Below are 21,240 nucleotides of genomic sequence, written 5' to 3'. Positions count from 1 at the left end.
CAGCACGGTGGAGCTAGATGGCCGTCGGTGGCTCTCCTGAGCCAACGCCCTTTTATGGATCTCCATAAGGGTGTCTAGCCACCCGCCTCACCACTGAGTCCCGGAAGGGAGCGGTGGGAGTGCCGGTTTAGTCGCCGGCAACCCGACCCTGAACAGGTTGTACTGGATTACAGGTTACCAGTAGCAGATCCCATGACCTGACCTGACACAAGGGAGGGGTATACGCTGTGAATGAACGGGTATCCAAGCAATGACAGAGTAGTTGATACGCAATGGAGTGGGGGCCGGAGGGGAGGCTGCAGGGGGTGGGTGGGTGAGGGGGGTAAGGGGGGGGGGGAGATTTTGGTCCTTTGCCCAAACTCACTCTCCCCCCCTTCGAACACACATCACTCAGCCAAGAGGACAGTTAATAACTTTGGCTGGTCTCTCTCTCTCTCTCTCTATTTAAATTTCTTTGTGAAAATTTGGTTACTTATCATTCTTTTTTGTGATTTATTCACCTATTTATTCTAATCTATTTATTCTTCCCCCCCCCCCCCCGCCCCCCCATCAAGGGCTGACTGAGCGTGTTGGGTTATGTTTCTGGTCAGGTATCTACACTTGGTAGATGTGTTGTAGTGTACGTTTGTCCGAACGCTGTGACGCCTCCTTGAGTAATCGACTGAACTGAATTCTCTCTCTCTCTCTCCGAACTTGATTCTTCAGTTTGCAAGTTTGAATGTTTGTGAATGATCATAAACTGGCGAAGCACTTTTCCATTACCAGAACTACTACACATGTGTATCAAGTTACCGCGAAGTGTTAGCCACATTTATTAATGTAAGTTATCCTGCTTTGCAAAGAACAATAACTTTCGTTTGTGGGTGTTAGCTGTATCAGCAGTAGTGGTGGAAGCCGATATAGTATGAACACAGATTAATAATATGCCTGCGTATGTGTTAATATGCAAAGCGTACCTTTTATTCGATGAATGCATGTCCATTTTCTGTGGATGTTGAAAGTTTGAGTCTAAATCCGACAGGATTAGAGCTTGAATAAGGGAGACAACCGTACGCGGGTTAACCTTACTACAGTTACTTTTCTTGAATAAGACGATGGTTTATTTCTTAGAGTAGGATGGGGAGAAAAAAACCCCAAGCTGCTTTTTACACAGAAGACAAGCGAAAATAGTAAACATTAACAGAAATCAGTTTATATAAACTGTTACTTTTATTCTATACCAAGAGATAGAAGCAAAAGTCAATATTTTGTAGAAGGCTATGTATCCCTCCGCCCAAGGCAACATGCTAGTGCGCGTTTGTTTGAAAATGGCGTCTGCCCTCACGCTGAGGTGACAGAATGGGGATTGTAAACAAAAGCGCTCTGGTTACATCAGTCAGGAACTTAGAAAAATAATGCAATTGACGGATATCACGTAGTTCTTGGGATACGTACCAGAACTGCAGAGATATGGCGTCTGCAGAGCCCAAGTCGACGGTAAGTGGAGTTTAATAATCGTTATCAGTGGACGATTGCGGCTTGTTCGGAATGACCAACTTTTGGTTTATTTTTATATTCTTTATTATTAGTTCAGGTAACTCAGATATTGTCACAGTTATTAATGTTGTTTCGGATTATGTAGATTGCGTGTATTTTAGAAACTGTGCTTATGTTGCTTAAACGTTCTTTTGTGGTTTTTCTTTAATATCAATGGAAAAAAACACAACAAAAAACTTTTTATAGAGATTAGTAAGGCATGCTTTGTGCATCATTAGGTTATGGACATTTGCCCATCTCAGGGATTACCATGGAACCATGAAAGAATAATCACATACATTATGAACGAATATGATTATCAGTACTGACAATAGAAGTCAAATGAAATTTTACTCTAGAGAAATGCAAGAACTATATATAATCACAAATGTAACTCTGACCCCCTCTAGAAACTCAGTTGATTATTACTTTTTGATGGGTTGAGATCCATGGGCTTATCAGCTGACCTGTGCTATGACTTGAAAAAGGTTGCTGCTGTTGTTGTTTTCTTTGTTTTAAATTGGATTGACAGTGTTTCACTGCTTCTGTTTGGCATCAGTCTCACCAAATTTGTATTTAAACTGATTATTATGTATCTCTGTAACATAATGACCTCACTAGATTAAAAAATAAAAGGAAACATCTTCTTGACCAATGTTAATATGGAGTGGTGGCTCCATTTGATAAAAAATTATGACAGAATTTTGTCAAAGGACAACACTTTTGTCGCCATGATTTCATTTTCAGTGCGCAAAATGCATGCTGCAAATGGGAGAATGGTTTATCAACTCATCCAAATGATAGACGTTCAGTTTGTTTTTCCAGTTAAACTTGGGAGAAAGGGTGAGACAGATTCAAACCCAGGCCCTTACAAACACAGAGAAACAGGGCTACAAAATAAATAGATTGAGTCACCCAGATGTGTAATTAAAGTGGAAAGACTGAACACAGAATGATAAGATGCAGAGGCAGAAAGACATACAAACATGATTTTGACACATTAGCTCATGGATGGATGATGTATGATCCAGAAAAGTGGCTGTAATAGTCTGCTACTTGTGCTAGATTGGCACAAACACAGGACCATCACTCTTAAAAGTATATCTGAATGTGATCAGTACTTTTTGTGTACTAGCTTAGCAACCAAATGTGCTAAACTTAATCATAACTGGCAAAATTTATACCTGATCAATATTACATTTGGTGGGTTTCCATTTGAAATGTGGAATAGCTTTGAGTTACAAGTGGATGAATCCAGGGGTAAGGGATTTTTTTGTTTGAAAGTAGGTGAAATAGCAAAGCCAATCTTTTTTTTCTTTCTTTTTTTTCATTTGTTGGTTCCAGAGAATGAAGAGAGCATGAAAAGTTGATCAGTCAATATAACTTAGATTTCTCTTGCATGATTTGTCCTTAGGATACAGTAATTGACTTGAGGTCTGAAGCTACCTTTACTGATCATCCGTGCTTGTCACTAAAAGTGTGTGTTGAAGCGATAAAGATCTGTGTCAGTGGGTGAATTGTAGTGGGGAAAAGATTAGCAAAACTGTACATCGTGCTGTTGTCAATTTATTTTTTAATTGAGATAAATCAATGCATTGGGTGCAACTGCAAGAACAGTTATAGGGCCAGCAATAGTTTTCTTTTGCAATTCTAGTGTAGCTTGAAATAACAGTTTTAACAGAACTTTAAGAAATGTTTAAAATGAAGCTGAAGAAGTTTAAAATGTCAAAAGCTTAATATCTTGTGTATATGAACATTGAAAATAAATTTGATGAAACTTGCTGAAAAAAGTTTGAAATAATGTTGAAGAGCAGAATGTTTTAAGTGTAATATCTAATGTACAGTATATTCTGAAAATTCGTTTGAGAAAGCTTGCTCATGGCAGAGGAAGAGAGAGAGAGAGAGAGAGAGAGAGAATGCATCCAAGTTCATGTGTGTGTGTGTGTGTGTGTGTGTGTGTGTGTGTGATTTCATGTGTTCATTTCCATTTCATCTGTCTCTGTCTTTGCCTCTGTCTGTCTGTCTGTCTGTGTCTCTCTCTGTCTCTCTCTCTTTCATTTCCATTTCATCTCTCTCTGTCTCTGTCTGTCTGTCTCTGTCTGTCTGTCTGTCTCTCTCTCTCTCTAATATATATATATATATATGTATACATATATATATTTTTATGTCTCTGTCTCTCCTGTTTTCTATCTCTGTACGTCTGTCTCTCCCTCTCCACCCCCTCTCTCTTTTTCTCAACTATTCTTTTCACCTGATCTGACCTGACAACACAACCCCTACCCCCACAAACTCATGCTCCACCCGTCTGCTACGATTTCACGCTTAAATTCTCTACAACTGATAATACAAGCCACGGCTATCATGAAATGCCACTGACCAGTAGCCGTGTGCTCTTTTTTTTTCTTTTTTCTTTTTTCTTCTCCCTCCCCACACTTTTCCCATGTCGGACAGAGAACAAAAGCGAGATTAGGCCCTTGAAGATTATGCACAACTTGCGGGCAGAGATTAGAACTAATAGAAGCAGCTCCAGGCCGGAGCGAGGTACCCCCTCCCGCTTTCAGTTGACTGAGTCAGCAGGTGTGGGGATTTAATCACTGAGCAAACATGAAAAACCAGCTGAGTCCTTGATCTGAGAGTGAGATTGTGTGACACACGACTCCTGGAGGGTTTTTACCAGTGTGTGTGTGTGGAGTGACAATGGGTTGGGGTTGGAATGGTGCGCTGAAAAGGTCTAAAAGTTGAATGCGTTGTGTTATACTTATAGAAGTGTTCAGTATGTTACCCAGAAACTTTTCTGTGGTGTCTAATTAGAAAAAAAATGTGTTAAAAAAGTCATCAGTCTCATGATAAGGATGCTGCACACTGTATTGGGTAGGTAGATATTTTCAAATGTCATTGGTGTTAAGAAGGAAAGTAAAAAAAACAACAACAGTGTTTATGTCTGGACTGATAGATCTACTTAACCATGCAGTTGCTGTGAAGATTGCGAGTTGAAATAACAATTATCATCATTGGTTTTCATTTATATGATCTGTTTTGCTAATTCTTTTTTTTTTCTTCTGGGGCATCATTTGTTTGCAAGTTATGCTGAGACTGTGAGCAGTGAGATGTATGACTTATTTTTAGTTGTTAATCATTACATCCAGGAAGGTGTGTCATTATGCATGCATAAATTATGGCAATATGCACATGCTGCTGTCACTGAAGTAAAGAAAGATATGAACAGACAAGAGAGGCAAGGCCTTCAAGACTCACTTGTGATAAATTAAGTCCCCTAGCATTAATTACAGAGTAATTACCCTTTTTTACTATCTGCACCAAAACATTTGCAAAATAAATAAAAATTCCATGCTTAGCAAAAGAAGTTCCTGTTTGAACAAAAAATGATAATAATGACTGCTCTTGTTGTTGTGTCAGAATGAGGTCAGAGTGCCAAGTTTAGAGAATACAAAAAATATAAATATAACAGTAAATGCAGTTTGCATATAATTAGGCTTCTTTTTTATTTTTTTGTGCCCATCCCAGAGGTGCAATATTGTTTTAAACAAGATGACTGGAAAGAACTATTTTTATGCCAAATTTGGTGTCAACTGACAAAGTATTTGCAGAGAAAATGTCAATGTTAAAGTTTACCACGGACACACAGACACACGGACACACACACACACACACACACACGCACACACAGACAGTCGAACACCGGGTTAAAACATAGACTCACTTTGTTTACACAAGTGAGTCAAAAAGGACAATCTTCTTAGGAAAACTGAATTCCCCTTACTGTTTTCTTTCTTTCTGAGGCTGTACTGTAATTTAATTGATTAATGAATCAATTGTGAGGGAGGGGAGGTTGTTTGCTTGCATGTTTCTTTGTTTAAAATTCAGTTCTTTCATTTGCTATTACAGTATTAGTTTTAGAGTCTTTATTTTTTTTTACTGTGTTTTTTGTTGTTCACTTGTTCAAGTTGTTGTTTATTCTGTTGTTGTTTTTTTCGTTGATATTTTCTTATGTATTTCTTTGTTTTTTCTTCATTTCATTTATTAGGTTTCTTCTGTGTGTTTGGATATCTATCTATCTATCTATATATCTATCTATATAAAATATTTATTATTCTATATGCATGCTTTAATGTGTGTGTGTGTGTGTGTGTGTGTGTGTGTGTACATGAATGCACGAGAGAGAGAGAGAGAGAGAGAGAGAGAGAAACACAAGGTGTAAGCTTGTGTAAAGACTAGGGTTAGTCCACTTTCCGAGGTCTTCCAAACAACAGGTGAGGTGATAAAATATGTAGGGGTGGTGGTGGTGGGGAGAACAGAACCCCAGCACAAACAAAACCACCACCGCCAGCCTCTATAACACCTTTACTTCAGTAAATTTATTCATTGAACCATAAAAAACTGAAAGGGAGACGGGTAAACCCGAGCGGCAACCTTAAAACAGTCGTTAACCCAAGGTAAACGTAAAATGTCTGGACGTGATTGACTTTGCAGAGTGAGTCAACTTCCAGTTTACGGGGTCTTGGTCTGACTTGAAAACTATGACCATCTACCATGAAACGAGTCTGAAGACATCTTTCATACATTTGCCCGTTCAGCAGGTTGGGTTTATGCGAAGATCAGGCATTAGTTTCTTTACATGTGTGTGTGTGTGTGTGTGTGTGTGTGTGTGTGTGTGTGTAATAGAGAGAGAGAGAGAGAGAGAGAGAGAGAGAGAGAGAGAATTATGTATTAAACATTTTTTAAATTTTTACAGCAGATGTGGCGCAGCACATGTATGGATCAGTCTGCTTGCTTTGACGCTTCCTTGAAACTGAAAACTGAAGATTTACAGAAAGGGAAGAATTGGGCTGAAGGGATTTTGAATGATTTGAAAAAAAAAAAAAAATTACTTTGGGTTTGATTCTGATTCTATGATGATAATTATGGGAAGAATTGGGCTGAAGGGATTTTGAATGATTTGAAAAAAAAAAAAAAAAAATTACTTTGGGTTTGATTCTGATTCTATGATGATAATTATGGGAAGAATTGGGCTGAAGGGATTTTGAATGATTTGAAAAAAAAAAAAAAAAAAAATTACTTTGGGTTTGATTCTGATTCTATGATGATAATTACTTTTGAATACTGGGAATTTTTTTTTTTTTTTAACACAAATTTGTTTTATGCATCAGTGTAAAAATATATTAAAAACACTTACGGTTGCAGTCAAACTTGCTGTGCTGTTCAACACACTTGCAGATAATACTTGTATCTGTTTCTTTTTGATTTTGTTTATATGTTTTATTATTTTGCGCTGCGAAAGACTCAATGTAGGATGGAAACACATTGCTTTCTTTTCTCGACGGGCGCAATAGCCAAATGATTAAAGCGTTAGACTTTCAATCTGTGGGTCCCAGGTTCAAATCCAGGTAATGGCGCCTGGTGGGTAAAGGTTAGAGATTTTTCCGATCTCCCAGGTCAACATATGTGCAGACCTGCCAGTGCCTGTCGTTAAAGATCCTGTAATCTATGTCAGCGTTTGGTGGGTTATGGAAACAAGAACATACCCAGCATGCCCCCACCCCCTCCTCCCCTGAAAACGGAGTATGGCTGCCTATATGGCAGGGTAAAAAGGGTCATCCACATAAAAGCCCACTCATGTACATACAAGTGAACGTGGGAGTTGCAGCCCACAAACACGGAAGAAGAAGAAGAAGCTTTCTTTTCTCATTTTGTGCTGTAATCTGTGTCCTTTCACTGTTCATTGACTGATTGATGGTGATACTGTCCTTTTTTATGTTTTCTTTTTCATCTACAGTGGTCCTTTACATTCATTTCTCTGTGGAGGTATAAAATCTTTAGCTCTCAAAATATTTTGTAGAGGGGTTCCAGTCTTCATGATATAATAGCTTAGGCACTGTGTGTCTCATTTCAAAGTGGTTGTCACTGTCAGAGCCTTAAGAAACAAATGTGTGTGAAGGAAAGAGGAAAACTGAAAAAATTGATCCAAAGGGGACATGAGACTCATTTCAAAGGGGAGGGTCATGTCATTCTGGTTACAAGGGATTTATGTGTACACATACAACACACACACACACACACACACACACACACACACACATGTGTGTGTGTGTGTGTGTGTGTGTGTGTGTGTGTGTGTGTGTGTGTTTTGAATAAAGTCTGCTTCCCTTGAGCATTATTGCAGTAGTTTCACTTTAATTAAAAAAGACAACAACAAAATGATTGTTCTTCTTTTTTCTTTCTTTTTTTAAAAGATTTTTCTTTGACTTTTTGAATGGATTTTTTTTCTTTCTGTGGGAAAGAACAAATGAATGAATGTAGTAGTTAAAAACAACAACCCCAAACAAATAAAGGAAAGAAAAAAAAAGGAAAGAAAAAAGTAAAAAAAAAAGAAAAAGAAAAAAAAGAAGTATAACAAACAGATTCAGTTGCACCAACCAAACATGAATGACTGGAAGTGATATTGTGTTCTTTTCTTTTTTTTTTCTTCAATGTTGACATCAGAACTTGGTGAGTTATCAGGTATAACTGTAAGTGTGGGGTTGTTTTTAGTGAGGGACCACATCGCATCTAACTTGTTTTGCAATTTTTTTCACCTGTGTCTTGGGATTGAACACCAAATGGACGTCTAGGATAGATAGTCTGATGGGCGCAATAGCATTGGACTTTCAATCTGAGGGTCCTGGGTTCGAATCTCAGTAATGGCACCTGGTTGGTGAAGGGTGGAGAATTTTCCAGTCTCCCAGGTTAACATAATATGCAAGACCTGCTTGTGCCTGAACCCCCTTCATGTGTATACGCAAACAGAAGATCAAATACGCATGTTAAAGATCCTGTAATCCATTGTTTGCATTCGGTGGGTTATGGAAATAAGAACATACCCAGCATGCACACCCCTGAAAATAGAGTATGGCTGCCTACATTGGCGGGGTAAAAATAGTCATGCACGTAAAAGCCCACTTGTGTACATACGAGTGAACATGGGAACTGCAGCCCACGAATGAAGAAGGAGAATAGTCTTTTTTTTTTTTCTGTGCTCACACAGACTGACTCCCTGATGAACCAATTATCTTATTAATTAATTTTGGGCAAAATGTTGCTCAGATATCAAGTGCATTAGTGAGGTTACAGTTCATTGAATCATTTTTGACTGTGAGTTGATGAAGTCTTACCCGTGTGAAAGTATTATTATTATTATTAGCATTTACACCAGATCTTGAAAGTAAGCCCTAGGTGTTTACAAATAGAACACATATGTAAATATCAAAAAGGAAAAATTGAACACAAAATACCAAGCATCATTAAAATGAACTCCCTCCCCCCCCTCTCTACCCACCCCTCCCACACACACCCACAATACACACAAGCACACTCGCATGCACACACATAAGTCATATCACACAATCGTATACAGTACACAATCAAAAATATTAACCAACAAATTCTGAAACTATCAAAACTCGCTTAGTCACTAATAGTCATTTTAGTTCTTACTGGAAAGGGATGAGCTGTTGAGAATTAATCAGGTGGGGAAAAGGTGGGTCTTCAGACTGGATTTGAAAGATTGCAGCGAAGATGAGTGACAGAGAAGCTGAGGAAGTTGATTCCAAAGAAAGGGGGCTTGGAATGAAAAACTGTGTTGGCCGTACGTTTTAGCTCGAGCAGGGGGGATCCTACACATACGGGTGTCAGAAGAAGAGTGGAGTTAACATTCCTTCTCACTTGTTTCCCTTGTACAGAGTCCATTCAGTCATTTTACCTGGCAGGGTAAATGTAAAAAAAACACCACAGGGTCATACACGTAAAATGTTATATGTCTGTCTGAGTGTGTATCATGTGTGTGCGTGCCTGAAATCTGATTGAAAGACACAGGAAACGAACGAGGAGCGCCCAATGGCAGCCGTCAGCCAGCTCTACACAGGTAGGCAGCATGTTGTGCAAATGACCCGGTGTTTGTAAAGCTCTTAGAGCTTGGTCTCTGACAGAGGATAGGCACCATATAAATATCCATATCAATAAATCAGTCACTCTGTTTTCTTTAATTGTACATGTATTTAATTTCTTCTTATTCTTCTTCGTTTGTGGGTGCAACTCCCATGTTCACTCATATTTACACGAGTGGGATTTTATGTGTATGACCGTTTTTACCCTGCCATGTAGGCAACCATACTCCGTTTTCAGGTGGTATTTAATTTCAAATATTCATCTTTGATTCCACCTTCCACCAGCCCGGTTTCCCCCGGCTCACCATACAAGTGTTACAATTCTCCCCTGCCCCCTCCTCTTCCCTTTACCTGAGATATTTATTAAGCGCGTTGGGCTAAGCCGCTGGTCAGGCATCTGCTTGGCAGATGTGGTGTAGTGTATATGGATTTGTCCGAATGCAGTGACGCCTCCTTGAGCTACTGAAACTGAAACTGAAACTGAGATATTTATTAATAACATTCAGATGTGAGAATCAAAACTTCAACAAAAAATGTTTGCAGTCCCCAGTGTGTGTGTGACAGGGGCCATTAAACAAAATTCCTCCTCCTCCTCCTCCTTCTCCTCTTCCTCCTCCTTCTCCTCCTCTTCCTCCCTCCTCCTCCTTCTCCTCCTCCTCCGCTTCCTCCTTCTCCCCCTCCTCCTCCTCTTCCTCCTTCTCCTCCTTCTCCCCCTTCTTCTCCCCCTTCTTCTCCTTCTCCTCTTCCTCCTCCTTCTCCTCCTCCTCCTCTTCTTCCTCCTTCTCCTCCTCCTCCTCTTCCTCCTTCTCCTCCTTCTCCCCTCCTCCTCTTTCTCCTTCTTCTCCTCCTTCTCCTCCTCCTCCTTCTCCTCCTCCTCCTCCCTTCCCAGTGAACTCATCAAGGACACAGACTCAGATCCCCTCTTTCAGGTCCACAGCATGTCTTTTCCCTGACTCATAGTGGACAGATTTGTTCTGTCCACAGCAGACTGTCCGTGTGGCTTCAGTCATCGCTGAGCTGTGAAGGACACCGTAACACACTGAAGTAACGGAACAAATCCTGGCTTTTAAAAGTCAACGACCCGAGTGTCATTGAGTTGTTCAGCTGAAAATTGCATGGCTGAAAATAGTGTTTTGGAAGATTTGCTGGAATAAGAGAAAGGGGGAACGATTGTTTAAGGAAGGTTAAAAAAAAAAAAGGTCAGCAACCCTGAAGCAACACTTTATTTTTCTTCTTTTTTTTTTCTTTTTTGTGTGTGTGAAGGCAAGTGTGTTGAATGAACTCATTCAGCGTGGTGTGAGGGTTTGCTTTTTTGAAAGGATGGAATGGTTATAGCAGAGAGCAGAATTTACAGATTGTTGGGCGATCATTGACAGGAGACAGGCCTTGAATGTAAGTGGTGTGAAAAGCTGAGGTCAGCTTTCTTAGTTTAGTTTTGGATACCCGCTGACCTGTGTGTAGTACAGCATGTATGCATATGTATCGATATAAATATAAGTATAAATGAAAAATATATCGTTAGATGGATAGATAAATAAATGAATAAAAATAAGTATATGTTTATGCGTGTATGTCCACTGCCATGCACATTTGCATACTTCTGCGCATGCATGCACACACTTGAACTCGTGCACACACATGTATACACACTGGCACAGACACATGAATGCACACATGTGTACATGGACACACACACGCACACACACACACGCGCATGCACACACACACACACATGCACGCACGCACGCACGCACGTGCGCGCGCGCGCACGCACACACACACACACACACACACACACACACACAGATATTTAACACACCCTGTGGCCTGGTGGTCTGGTGGTAATGAGTCAATCTAGGAAGAGAAAGAATCTGAAGGTGTGGTATCGAATCCCCCACTCACAGTCACAAGGATTTTCTCCCTCTCCACAAGACCTTGAGTGGTGGTCTTGATGCTTGTCAGATGGGATGATAAACTTGAGTTGTGTATGCAGCACACACACACACCACACATGCACACACATGTACACACATACACACACACACACACGCGTGCACACACACACACACAGACACACACACACACACACATGCATATGCACATGTACTTCTTCAAACCCACCCCCATCAGTACACACACTCACCAGTTACTCCTTCACATCAAACTGTTGTCAACCCCCCCACCCTTCTCCCCCACCACCTCCCTCACCCTCTTGAATGGCAACGGTTGTTATGGTTGTTTTTTTTTTTTCAGACCCTCCTTAGGAGGAAGATGGCAGAATGGTTACAACACTCGTCTGCCAGTACAGAGTCTTTGAGGGTCTTGGTTCGAATCCGGCTCTCGCCCTTTCTCCCAAGTTCATCTGGAAAATTGCCCGAGCGTCAAGTCGTTCGGATGAGACTATAAACTGAGGTCCTGTGTGCAGCACGCACTTGGCACACTGAAAAAGAACCCATAGCAACGAGTGTGCTTTTCTCTGGAAGCCCTTTGGGAAATCTACTCTGATAGGCGCACAATGTGGAGTGAAGGCCTAGAGGTAACACGTCCGCCTTGGAAGCGAGAGAAACTGAGTGTGCTGGTTCGAATCACGGTTCAGCCGCCGATATTTTCTCCCCCTCCACTAGACCTTGAGTGGTGGTCTGGACGCTAGTCATTCGGATGAGACGTTAAACTGAGGTCCCGTGTGCAGCATGCATTTAGCGCACGTAAAAGAACACACGGCAACAAAAGGGTTGTTCCTGGCAAAATTCTGTAGAAAAATCCACTTCGATAGGGAAAACAAATAAAACTACATGCAGGAAAAAATACAAAAAAATGGGTGGCGCTGTGGTGTAGCGACGCGCTCTCCCTGGGGAGAGCAGCCCGAATTTCACACAGAGAAATCTGATGTGATAAAAAGAAATACAAATACAAATATAAATGTGTAAGCATGCACTCAAGGCCTGATGAAGCGCTGCTGGTAAGGCAGGTGTGTGTAGTATATATACGGATTTGTCTGAACGCAATGACGCCTGCTTGAGAAACTGAAGCTGGAACTTTAAATCCTCCTTGCCCTTTCTCAGTCCATAGTTTCTTCTTCAGCCTTCTGTCTACATGTGTTTGTAAGTGTTGTTTCCCATCCTTTTGTTTCTGATTTGTGCATGCGTGTGAAGACTGGGTGTGAAAGCGCTTTGTTTTCTGCACAAGATTTAGCGCTTCAGTTTTCAGTGTCACATGATTGTGATTGTTATTTTTCATTGTTATTGTTGTTGTTGTTGGGCTATTTTGTGAATGTCTCATTGTTATTATCATTATCATTTTTTGTCATCATCATCATTGTTATCATTAGTATCATTCTTCGTAGTCTCTCCCCTGCCTCCCCCATAGCCCCCCCCCCCCCCCCCCCTCCCCCATCCCCATCCCACAGTGTCGACAGCCCACAGGTAACAGTTAACGTTAGATCACCAGGAGGCCACATGTTTATTGTTATTGTTATTATTATCATTGGTATTATTATTCTTATAATCATTATTACTGTCAGTAGTCCCCCAGCCCCCTACCACAGGGAACAGTCAGCATTAGGTCACCAGGAGTGGACATGATTGTCATTATTATTTATGATGATGATGATGATGATGGTAACGACAATGATGTTTATGATGATGATGATAACGACAATGATGTTGATGATGATCATGATGATAGCGACAATGATGTTGATGATGATGATGATGATAACGACAATGATGTTGATGATGATGATGACGATGATGATGATAAAGATTATCATCATTAATATTATTATCAGTGTGCAGGACAGCTCCGTGAGAGCATTAGCGCACGCCTGACGGCCAGCTGGGGGTTTATTGATATTATTATCATTTTTCATAGTCCCCCCCCCCCCCCCCCCGCCCCCCCACCGAGCCCCCTCCCTCCACAGAGTCCACGTGATTGGTTTTTTTATTATTTATGATGAGTGGAGTGATGGCCTAGAAGTAACGCGTCCGCCTAGGAAGCGAGAGAATCTGAGGGCGCTGGTTCGAATCACGGCTCAGCCGCCGATATTTTCTCCCCCTCCATTAGACCTTGAGTGGTGGTCTGGACGCTAGTCATTCGGATGAGACGATAAACCGAGGTCCCGTGTGCAGCATGCACTTAGCGCACGTGAAAGAACCCACGGCAACAAAAGGGTTGTTCCTGGCAAAATTCTGTAGAAAAATCCACTTCGACAGGAAAAACAAATAAAACTGCACGCAGGAAAAAATACAAAAAACTGGGTGGCGCTGTAGTGTAGCGACGCGTTCTCCCTGGGGAGAGCAGCCCGAATTTCACACAGAGAAATCTGTTGTGATAAAAAGGAATGCAAATGCAAATGCGATGATGATGAATATGATGATGATGATGATTGTTCACTGTTCAGGAAAGCTGTGAGGAGCTCCGTGAGCGCATCAACGCACGCCTGACGGCCGGAGGTGTGACACTGGACAGTGGGGAGGAGGACAAACTGTTTTACCTGTGGAGGCTGTACGAACAGTCAGAGGTGAGTGTGCAGGACAAACTGTTTTACCTGTGGAGGCTGTACGAACAGTCAGAGGTGAGTGTGCAGGACAAACTGTTTTACCTGTGGAGGCTGTACGAGCAGTCAGAGGTGAGTGTGCAGGACAAACTGTTTTACCTGTGGAGGCTGTACGAACAGTCAGAGGTGAGTGTGCAGGACAAACTGTTTTACCTGTGGAGGCTGTACGAACAGTCAGAGGTGAGTGTGCAGGACAAACTGTTTTACCTGTGGAGGCTGTACGAACAGTCAGAGGTGAGTGTGCAGGACAAACTGTTTTACCTGTGGAGGCTGTACGAACAGTCAGAGGTGAGTGTGCAGGACACTGTGTGATACTTATGCTACATAATGATGATGATGATGATGATGATGATGATGGTGACAGTGGATAGGAGGACAAACTGTTTTACCTGTGGAGGCTGTATGAACAGTTAGAGGTGAATATGCAGGACTACTGTGATACTACCGCTACATAATGGTATTGATAATGATGATAATGATGATGATGATGATGATGACAGTGGATAGGAGGACAAACTGTTTTACCTGTGGAGGCTGTATAAACAGTTAGAGGTGAGTGCAGAACTACTGTGATACTACCGCTACATAATGGTATTGATAATGATGATAATGATAATGATGATGATGATGATGACAGTGGGGAGGAGGACAAACTGTTTTACCTGTGGAGGCTGTACGAACAGTCAGAGGTGAGTGTGCAGGACACTGTGTGATACTTATGCTACATAATGATGATAATGATGATGATGATGATGATGATGATGATGACAGTGGGGAGGAGGACAAACTGTTTTACCTGTGGAGGCTGTACGAACAGTCAGAGGTGAGTGCAGAACTACTGTGATACTACCGCTACATAATGGTATTGATAATGATGATGATGATGATGATGATGATGACAGTGGGGAGGAGGACAAACTGTTTTACCTGTGGAGGCTGTACGAACAGTCAGAGGTGAGTGTGCAGGACACTGTGTGATACTTATGCTACATAATGATGATGATGATGATGACAGTGGATAGGAGGACAAACTGTTTTACCTGTGGAGGCTGTACGAACAGTCAGAGGTGAACGTGCAGGACACAGTGTGATACTGCTGCTACATAATGGTATTGATAATGATGATAATAATAATGACGATGATGATGATGATAGTGATGATAATGATAATGATGATGATGATGATGATGGGGAGGAGGACAAACTGTTTTACCTGTGGAAGCTGTACAAACAGTCAGAGGTGAATGTGCATGGCACTGTGATACTACTGCTACATAATGATGATAATGATGATGATGATGACAGTGGGGAGGAGGACAAACTGTGTTTTACCTGTGGAGGCTGTACAGACAGTCATTGGTGAGAGTGCAGGACACTGTGATACTACTGCTCCAAAAGAAAAAAAAAAAAAGTGTGGCGCTGTCAGTGTAGCGATGCGCTCTCCCTGAGGAGAGCAACCTGAATTTCACACAGAGATTTCTGTTGTGACAAAAAAGAGAAATACAAATACAAGACCTGCCCAATTAGCGCGGGAGGGATTGTTTCTCTGAGGAGCTAGAGGTTTTAGCGCGCCTCTTGATTACATGATGAGCCCGTCGTAGGCCACATGGAGTATTTCACTGAGTGCAACAGTGCCAACAACCTGCTGCCCTGCCCCGACCTGATAGGAACATCGCCAGCTGGTCCAGGGCTGTTGATGTCATAGCTGACCCTCATGCTTAGGATCCCCCCTGCTGGAACCAAAACATATGGCCAATGCAGTTTTTCATACCAAGCCCCCTTTCTTTGGAATCAACTTCCTCAGCCTCTCCATCACTCATCTTGGCTGCAATCTTTCAAATCCAGTCTGAAGACCCACCTTTCCCCCTGTTGAATAATTCTCAACAGCTCATCCCTTTCCAGTAAGAACTAAAATGACTATTTGTGAGTGGAGTGAGTGAGTTTTGACAGTTTCAGAATTTGTTGGTTGTATTTTTGATTGTGTACTATTTATGATTGTGTGCTATGACTTATGTATGTGTGTGTATGTGTGTTTTATGGGTGGATGGGTGGGTGGGGGGAGTAGAGGGGGGGGGGGGGGGGGGATGAATAATTTTTGATAATGTTTGGTATCTTGTGTTTAGTTTTTCCTTTTTGATATTTACGCATGTATTCCATTTATAAACGCCTAGGGCTTATTTTCAAGATTAGGCATAAATGCTCATAATGATAATAGTAATAGTAATAATAATAAAATCTGAGGGTTGTCCCCCAATCCACCTCCTGGGGACCTGCCAGGTAAGGGATGGTCACCCAGCTGCTGAGTTGGGAGAATCCCTCCCCTGGATGATGATGATGATGATGATGATGATGATGATGATATGGATACTTATGTAGCACCTGTCTTCGGTTGGAGACCAAGCTCAAAGAGCTTTACACTGAGTTATTTGCACAACAGGCAGCCAACCTGGGTAGAGCCGACTGACAGCTGCTATTGGACACTCATCATTTGTTTCCTTTGTCATTCAGTCAGGTTTCAATCACACACACACATACACACTCATACAGACATGTGACATTTTACGTGTTTGACCTTTTTAAAAAAACTTTCTTTTAAAATAGTTACTCTGCCATGTAGGCAGCCATACTCCATTATGGAGGGTGTGCATGCTGGGTATGTTCTTGTTTCCATAACCCACCAAAGGCTGACATGGGTTACAGGATCTTTAACGTGCGTATTTGATCTTCTGCATGCGTATACACACGAAGGGGGTTCAAGCACTGGCAGGTCTGCACATATGTTGACCTGGGAGACTGGAAAAATCTCCACGCTTTCTTTACCCACCAGGTGCCATTACTGGACATTCAAACCGAGGATCCTTGGATCGAAAGTCCAGCACTTCAACCACTCGGCTGTTGTGCCCGTCAATCTAAATTTCTCTAAATCTTTTCTCTCTCTCTTTCTCTCTCTCTCTCTCCGTCTGACCCATCAGTTATGCCATGTTAGTTCTATTTATCCTTCTTTAATGTTACCCCCTTCAGTAACTTAAGGGCCTTTGGCCTTTAATTTAATAAAAAAAAAAAAGAAGTTGTTATCGTCGTTATTTGTTTTTGTATTTGTATTACTCTTTTTGTCATAACAGATTTCTCTGTGTGGAATTCGGGCTGCTCTTCCCAGTGAGAGCGTGTTGCTAAGCTGACAGTACAATCCATTTTTTTTTGTATTTTTTTCTTCCTGCAGTTTTATTTGTTTTCCTATTTAAGTGGATTTTTCTATAGAATTTTGCCAGGAACAACCCTTTTGTTGATGTGGGTACTTCTACTTGCTGCACATGGGACCTTGGTTTATCGTCTCGTCCGAATGACTAGCATCCAGACCACCACTCAAGGTCTAGTGGAGGTGGAGAAAATACTGGCGATTGCCGGTGCGATTTGAACCAGTGTGCTCAGATTCTTTTGCTTCCTATGCAGATGCGTTACCTCCTGGCCATCACTCCACTATCGCTATGTCTGACCCATCAGATGGACCTGAAGAGTGCCCAGGACAGTGAGCAGAAGCTGAAGGAGACGCAGGCAGCGGAGATGAAGGAGGTGGAGAGCTATGTGGAGCACATCCGTCACCTCTCTGAGGACCGCGAGGTCGTCATCCAGGAACTGGAGACGGAGAATGACCAGCTGAAGAGCGATCTGGAGCAGGCTCGGAGCGAGCTGACAGGTTGGTTTGTGTAGGGGTTGTGTGGGGGTTTGGTTTGAGGGTGTGTGTGGATGTGTGTGTGTGTGTGTGTGAACTGGAGATGGAGAACAACCCGTTGAAGAGTGACCTGGAGCAGGCTTGGAGCAAGCTGATGGGTAGGTTTGTGAGGGGTGTGTGTGGGTTTGGGTTGAGGGTGTGTGTGGATGTGTGTGTGTGTGTGTGTGTGTGTGTGAACTGGAGATGGAGAACAACCCGTTGAAGAGCGACCTGGAGCAGGCTCGGAGCAAGCTGATGGGTAGGTTTGTGAGGGGTGTGTGGGGGTTTGGTTTGAGGGTGTGTGTGGATGTGTGTGTGTGTGTGTGTGTGTTTGTGTGTGTGTATTTGTGTGTGTGTGTGTGTGTGTGTGAACTGGAGATGGAGAACAACCCGTTGAAGAGTGACCTGGAGCAGGCTTGGAGCAAGCTGATGGGTAGGTTTGTGAGGGGTGTGTGGGGGTTTGGGTTGAGGGTGTGTGTGGATGTGTGTGTGTGTGTTTGTGTGTGTGTGTGTGTGTGTGAACTGGAGATGGAGAACAACCCGTTGAAGAGCGACCTGGAGCAGGCTTGGAGCGAGCTGATGGGTCGGTTTGCGAGGGGTGTGTGTGAATTGTGTGGGGGTTTGGGTTTTGTGTGTGTGTGTGTGTGTGTGTGTGTGTGTGTGTGTGTGTGTGTGTGTGTGTGTTTGTGTGTACATATGGATATTTATGCATCTGTATGTATGTATCCTTTACTAAAAAAAGTGTGAATGTATTCTTTACATTAACATTAAAAAAAAAAAGTTCACTTCTAAAGGAATTTTTGGCAAACGTGTGCATGTGTATTTATATACCAGCGAATGATCAAACATGCACATTGAAGATCCAATAATGCATGTCAGTATCTGATGGGCTATGGACACTCAAACATACCCAGTATGCACCCCCACCCACCTACTGCCCCCCCCCCCCCCACCACCCCCAGCCCCCCGAAAATGGAGTATGGCTGCCTGCGTGGTGTACACGTAAAAGCCCACTGGCAGCTGTATGAAAGAACCTAGGAGCTTCAGTCAGCTAAGTCAGAAAGAAGAAAGAATACCCACTTGTTACTTTGTTCTTTTTTTTTTTTTCGTTCTTTCTTTCATTTCTTTTTTTTTCTGTTATCTTTTTTATTTTATTTTATTTTTTTGTTTCCACACTTTCAGTTTCCTTCCGTCCATCCTTTCTTTAGTGTTACGAATGCCCTTTCTCTCTTTCTCCACCCTCTCCCTCCTGCTCTCTCTCTCTCTTTCTCCACCCTCTCCTGCTCTCTCTCTTTCTTTCTCCACCCTTTCCTGCTCTCTCTCTCTTTCTCCACCCTCACCTGCTCTCTGTCTCTCTCTTTCTCCACCCTCTCCTGCTCTCTCTCTTTCTCCACCCTCTCCTGCTCTCTCTCTCTTTCTCCACCCTTTCCTGCTCTCTCTCTCTTTCTCCACCCTTTCCTGCTCTCTCTCTCTTTCTCCACCCTCACCTGCTCTTTCTCTTTCTCCACCCTTTCCTGCTCTCTCTCTCTTTCTCCACCCTTTCCTGCTCTCTCTTTCTCCACCCTTTCTCTTTCTCCACCCTCACCTGCACTCTCTCTCTTTCTCCACCCTCACCTGCTCTCTCTCTCTTTCTCCACCCTTACCTGCTCTCTCTGTCTTTCTCCACCCTTTCTCTTTCTCCACCCTTTCCTGCTCTCTCTCTCTTTCTCCACCCTTTCCTGCTCTCTCTTTCTCCACCCTCACCTGCTCTCTCTCTTTCTCCACCCTCTCCTGCTCTCTCTCTTTCTCCACCCTCACCTGCACTCTCTCTCTTTCTCCACCCTCACCTGCTCTCTCTCTTTCTCCACCCTTTCCTGCTCTCTCTCTCTTTCTCCACCCTTTCCTGCTCTCTCTTTCTCCACCCTCACCTGCTCTCTCTCTCTTTCTCCACCCTCACCTGCTCTCTCTCTTTCTTTCTCCACCCTTTCTCTTTCTCCACCCTCACCTGCTCTCTCTCTCTCTTTCTCCACCCTCACCTGCTCTCTCTCTTTCTCCACCCTCACCTGCTCTCTCTCTTTCTCCACCCTCACCTGCTCTCTCTCTTTCTCCACCCTTTCTCTTTCTCCACCCTCACCTGCTCTCTCTCTCTTTCTCCACCCTTTCCTGCTCTCTCTCTCTTTCTCCACCCTTTCCTGCTCTCTCTCTCTCTTTCTCCACCCTCACCTGCTCTCTCTCTCTTTCTCCACCCTTTCCTGCTCTCTCTCTCTTTCTCCACCCTCACCTGCTCTCTCTCTCTTTCTCCACCCTCACCTGCTCTCTCTCTTTCTCCACCCTTTCCTGCTCTCTCTCTCTCTTTCTCCACCCTCACCTGCTCTCTCTTTCTCCACCCTCACCTGCTCTCTCTTTCTCCACCCTTTCCTGCTCTCTCTCTCTTTCTCCACCCTCACCTGCTCTCTCTCTTTCTCCATCCTTTCCTGCTCTCTCTCTCTTTCTCCACCCTCACCTGCTCTCTCTCTCTTTCTCCATCCTTTCCTGCTCTCTCTCTCTTTCTCCACCCTTTCTCTTTCTCCACCCTTTCCTGCTCTCTCTCTCTTTCTCCACCCTTTCTCTTTCTCCACCCTTTCCTGCTCTCTCTCTCTTTCTCCACCCTCAGCTGCTCTCTCTCTCTCTTTCTCCACCCTCACCTGCTCTCTCTGTCTTTCTCCACTCTTTCCTGCTCTCTCTCTCTCTTTCTCCACCCTTTCTCTTTCTCCACCCTTTCCTGCTGTCTCTCTCTTTCTCCACCCTCACCTGCTCTCTCTCTCTCTTTCTCCACCCTCACCTGCTCTCTCTCTCTTTCTCCACCCTTTCCTGCTCTCTCTCTCTTTCTCCACCCTCACCTGCTCTCTCTCTTTCTCCACCCTTTCCTGCTCTCTCTCTCTTTCTCCACCCTTTCCTGCTCTCTCTCTCTTTCTCCACCCTCACCTGCTCTCTCTCTCTTTCTCCACCCTTTCCTGCTCTCTCTCTCTCTTTCTCCACCCTTTCCTGCTCTCTCTCTCTTTCTCCACCCTCTCCTGCTCTCTCTCTCTCTCTCTCTCTCTCTCTCTCTCTCTCCACCCTTTCCTGCTCTCTCTCTCTCTTTTTCCACCCTCTCCTGCTCTCTCTCTCTCTCTTTCTCCACCCTCCTCTCTCTCTCTTTCTCCACCCTCTCCTGCTCTCTCTCTCTCTTTCTCCACCCTCTCCTCTCTCTCTCTTTCTCTCTCTCTCTCTTTCTCCACCCTCTCCTGTCCTCTCTTTCTTTCTCTGCCCCTCTTCTGCTTTCTCTCTCTCTCTCTCTCTCTCTCTCTCTCTCTCTCTCTCTCTCTCTCTCTCTCTCTCTCCTATCTCTCAGTCTTTCTAATGCTCTTTCTCTTTTTCTCCACCCTCTCCTGCGGTCTCTGCCTCTCGCTCTTTCTTTCTCCCTCCCTCTCCTGCTTTCTCTCTCCTCTCTCTCACCTCTCTCTCTCTCTTAGTCTTACTATTGCCCTTTCTTTCTTCTCCCTCTCCTGCTCTCTCTCTCTCCT

The 21,240-nt window shown here is 43.2% G+C and overlaps 1 protein-coding gene across 1 annotated transcript in view; it reads left to right on the top strand.

Moving 5' to 3' along the window:
• The first annotated feature begins 1,318 nt into the window (after positions 1-1,318).
• LOC143301792 (uncharacterized) overlaps positions 1,319-21,240 on the top strand; it is a 105,799-nt gene continuing 85,877 nt past the window's right edge. The window contains exons 1-3 of the mRNA XM_076616184.1: positions 1,319-1,476; positions 13,855-13,974; positions 17,512-17,704. Coding sequence (XP_076472299.1) covers positions 1,450-1,476; positions 13,855-13,974; positions 17,512-17,704 — 340 coding nt within the window. The 5' untranslated portion in view covers positions 1,319-1,449. The remainder of the gene's footprint in view (positions 1,477-13,854; positions 13,975-17,511; positions 17,705-21,240) is intronic.

The sequence above is a fragment of the Babylonia areolata genome, chromosome 28 (assembly GCF_041734735.1).
Source record: "Babylonia areolata isolate BAREFJ2019XMU chromosome 28, ASM4173473v1, whole genome shotgun sequence".
In the NCBI taxonomy this organism is placed as follows: domain Eukaryota; kingdom Metazoa; phylum Mollusca; class Gastropoda; order Neogastropoda; family Buccinidae; genus Babylonia; species Babylonia areolata.
Note: the sequence above shows the minus strand (reverse complement) of the source record. Positions and strands in the feature narration are given on the sequence as shown.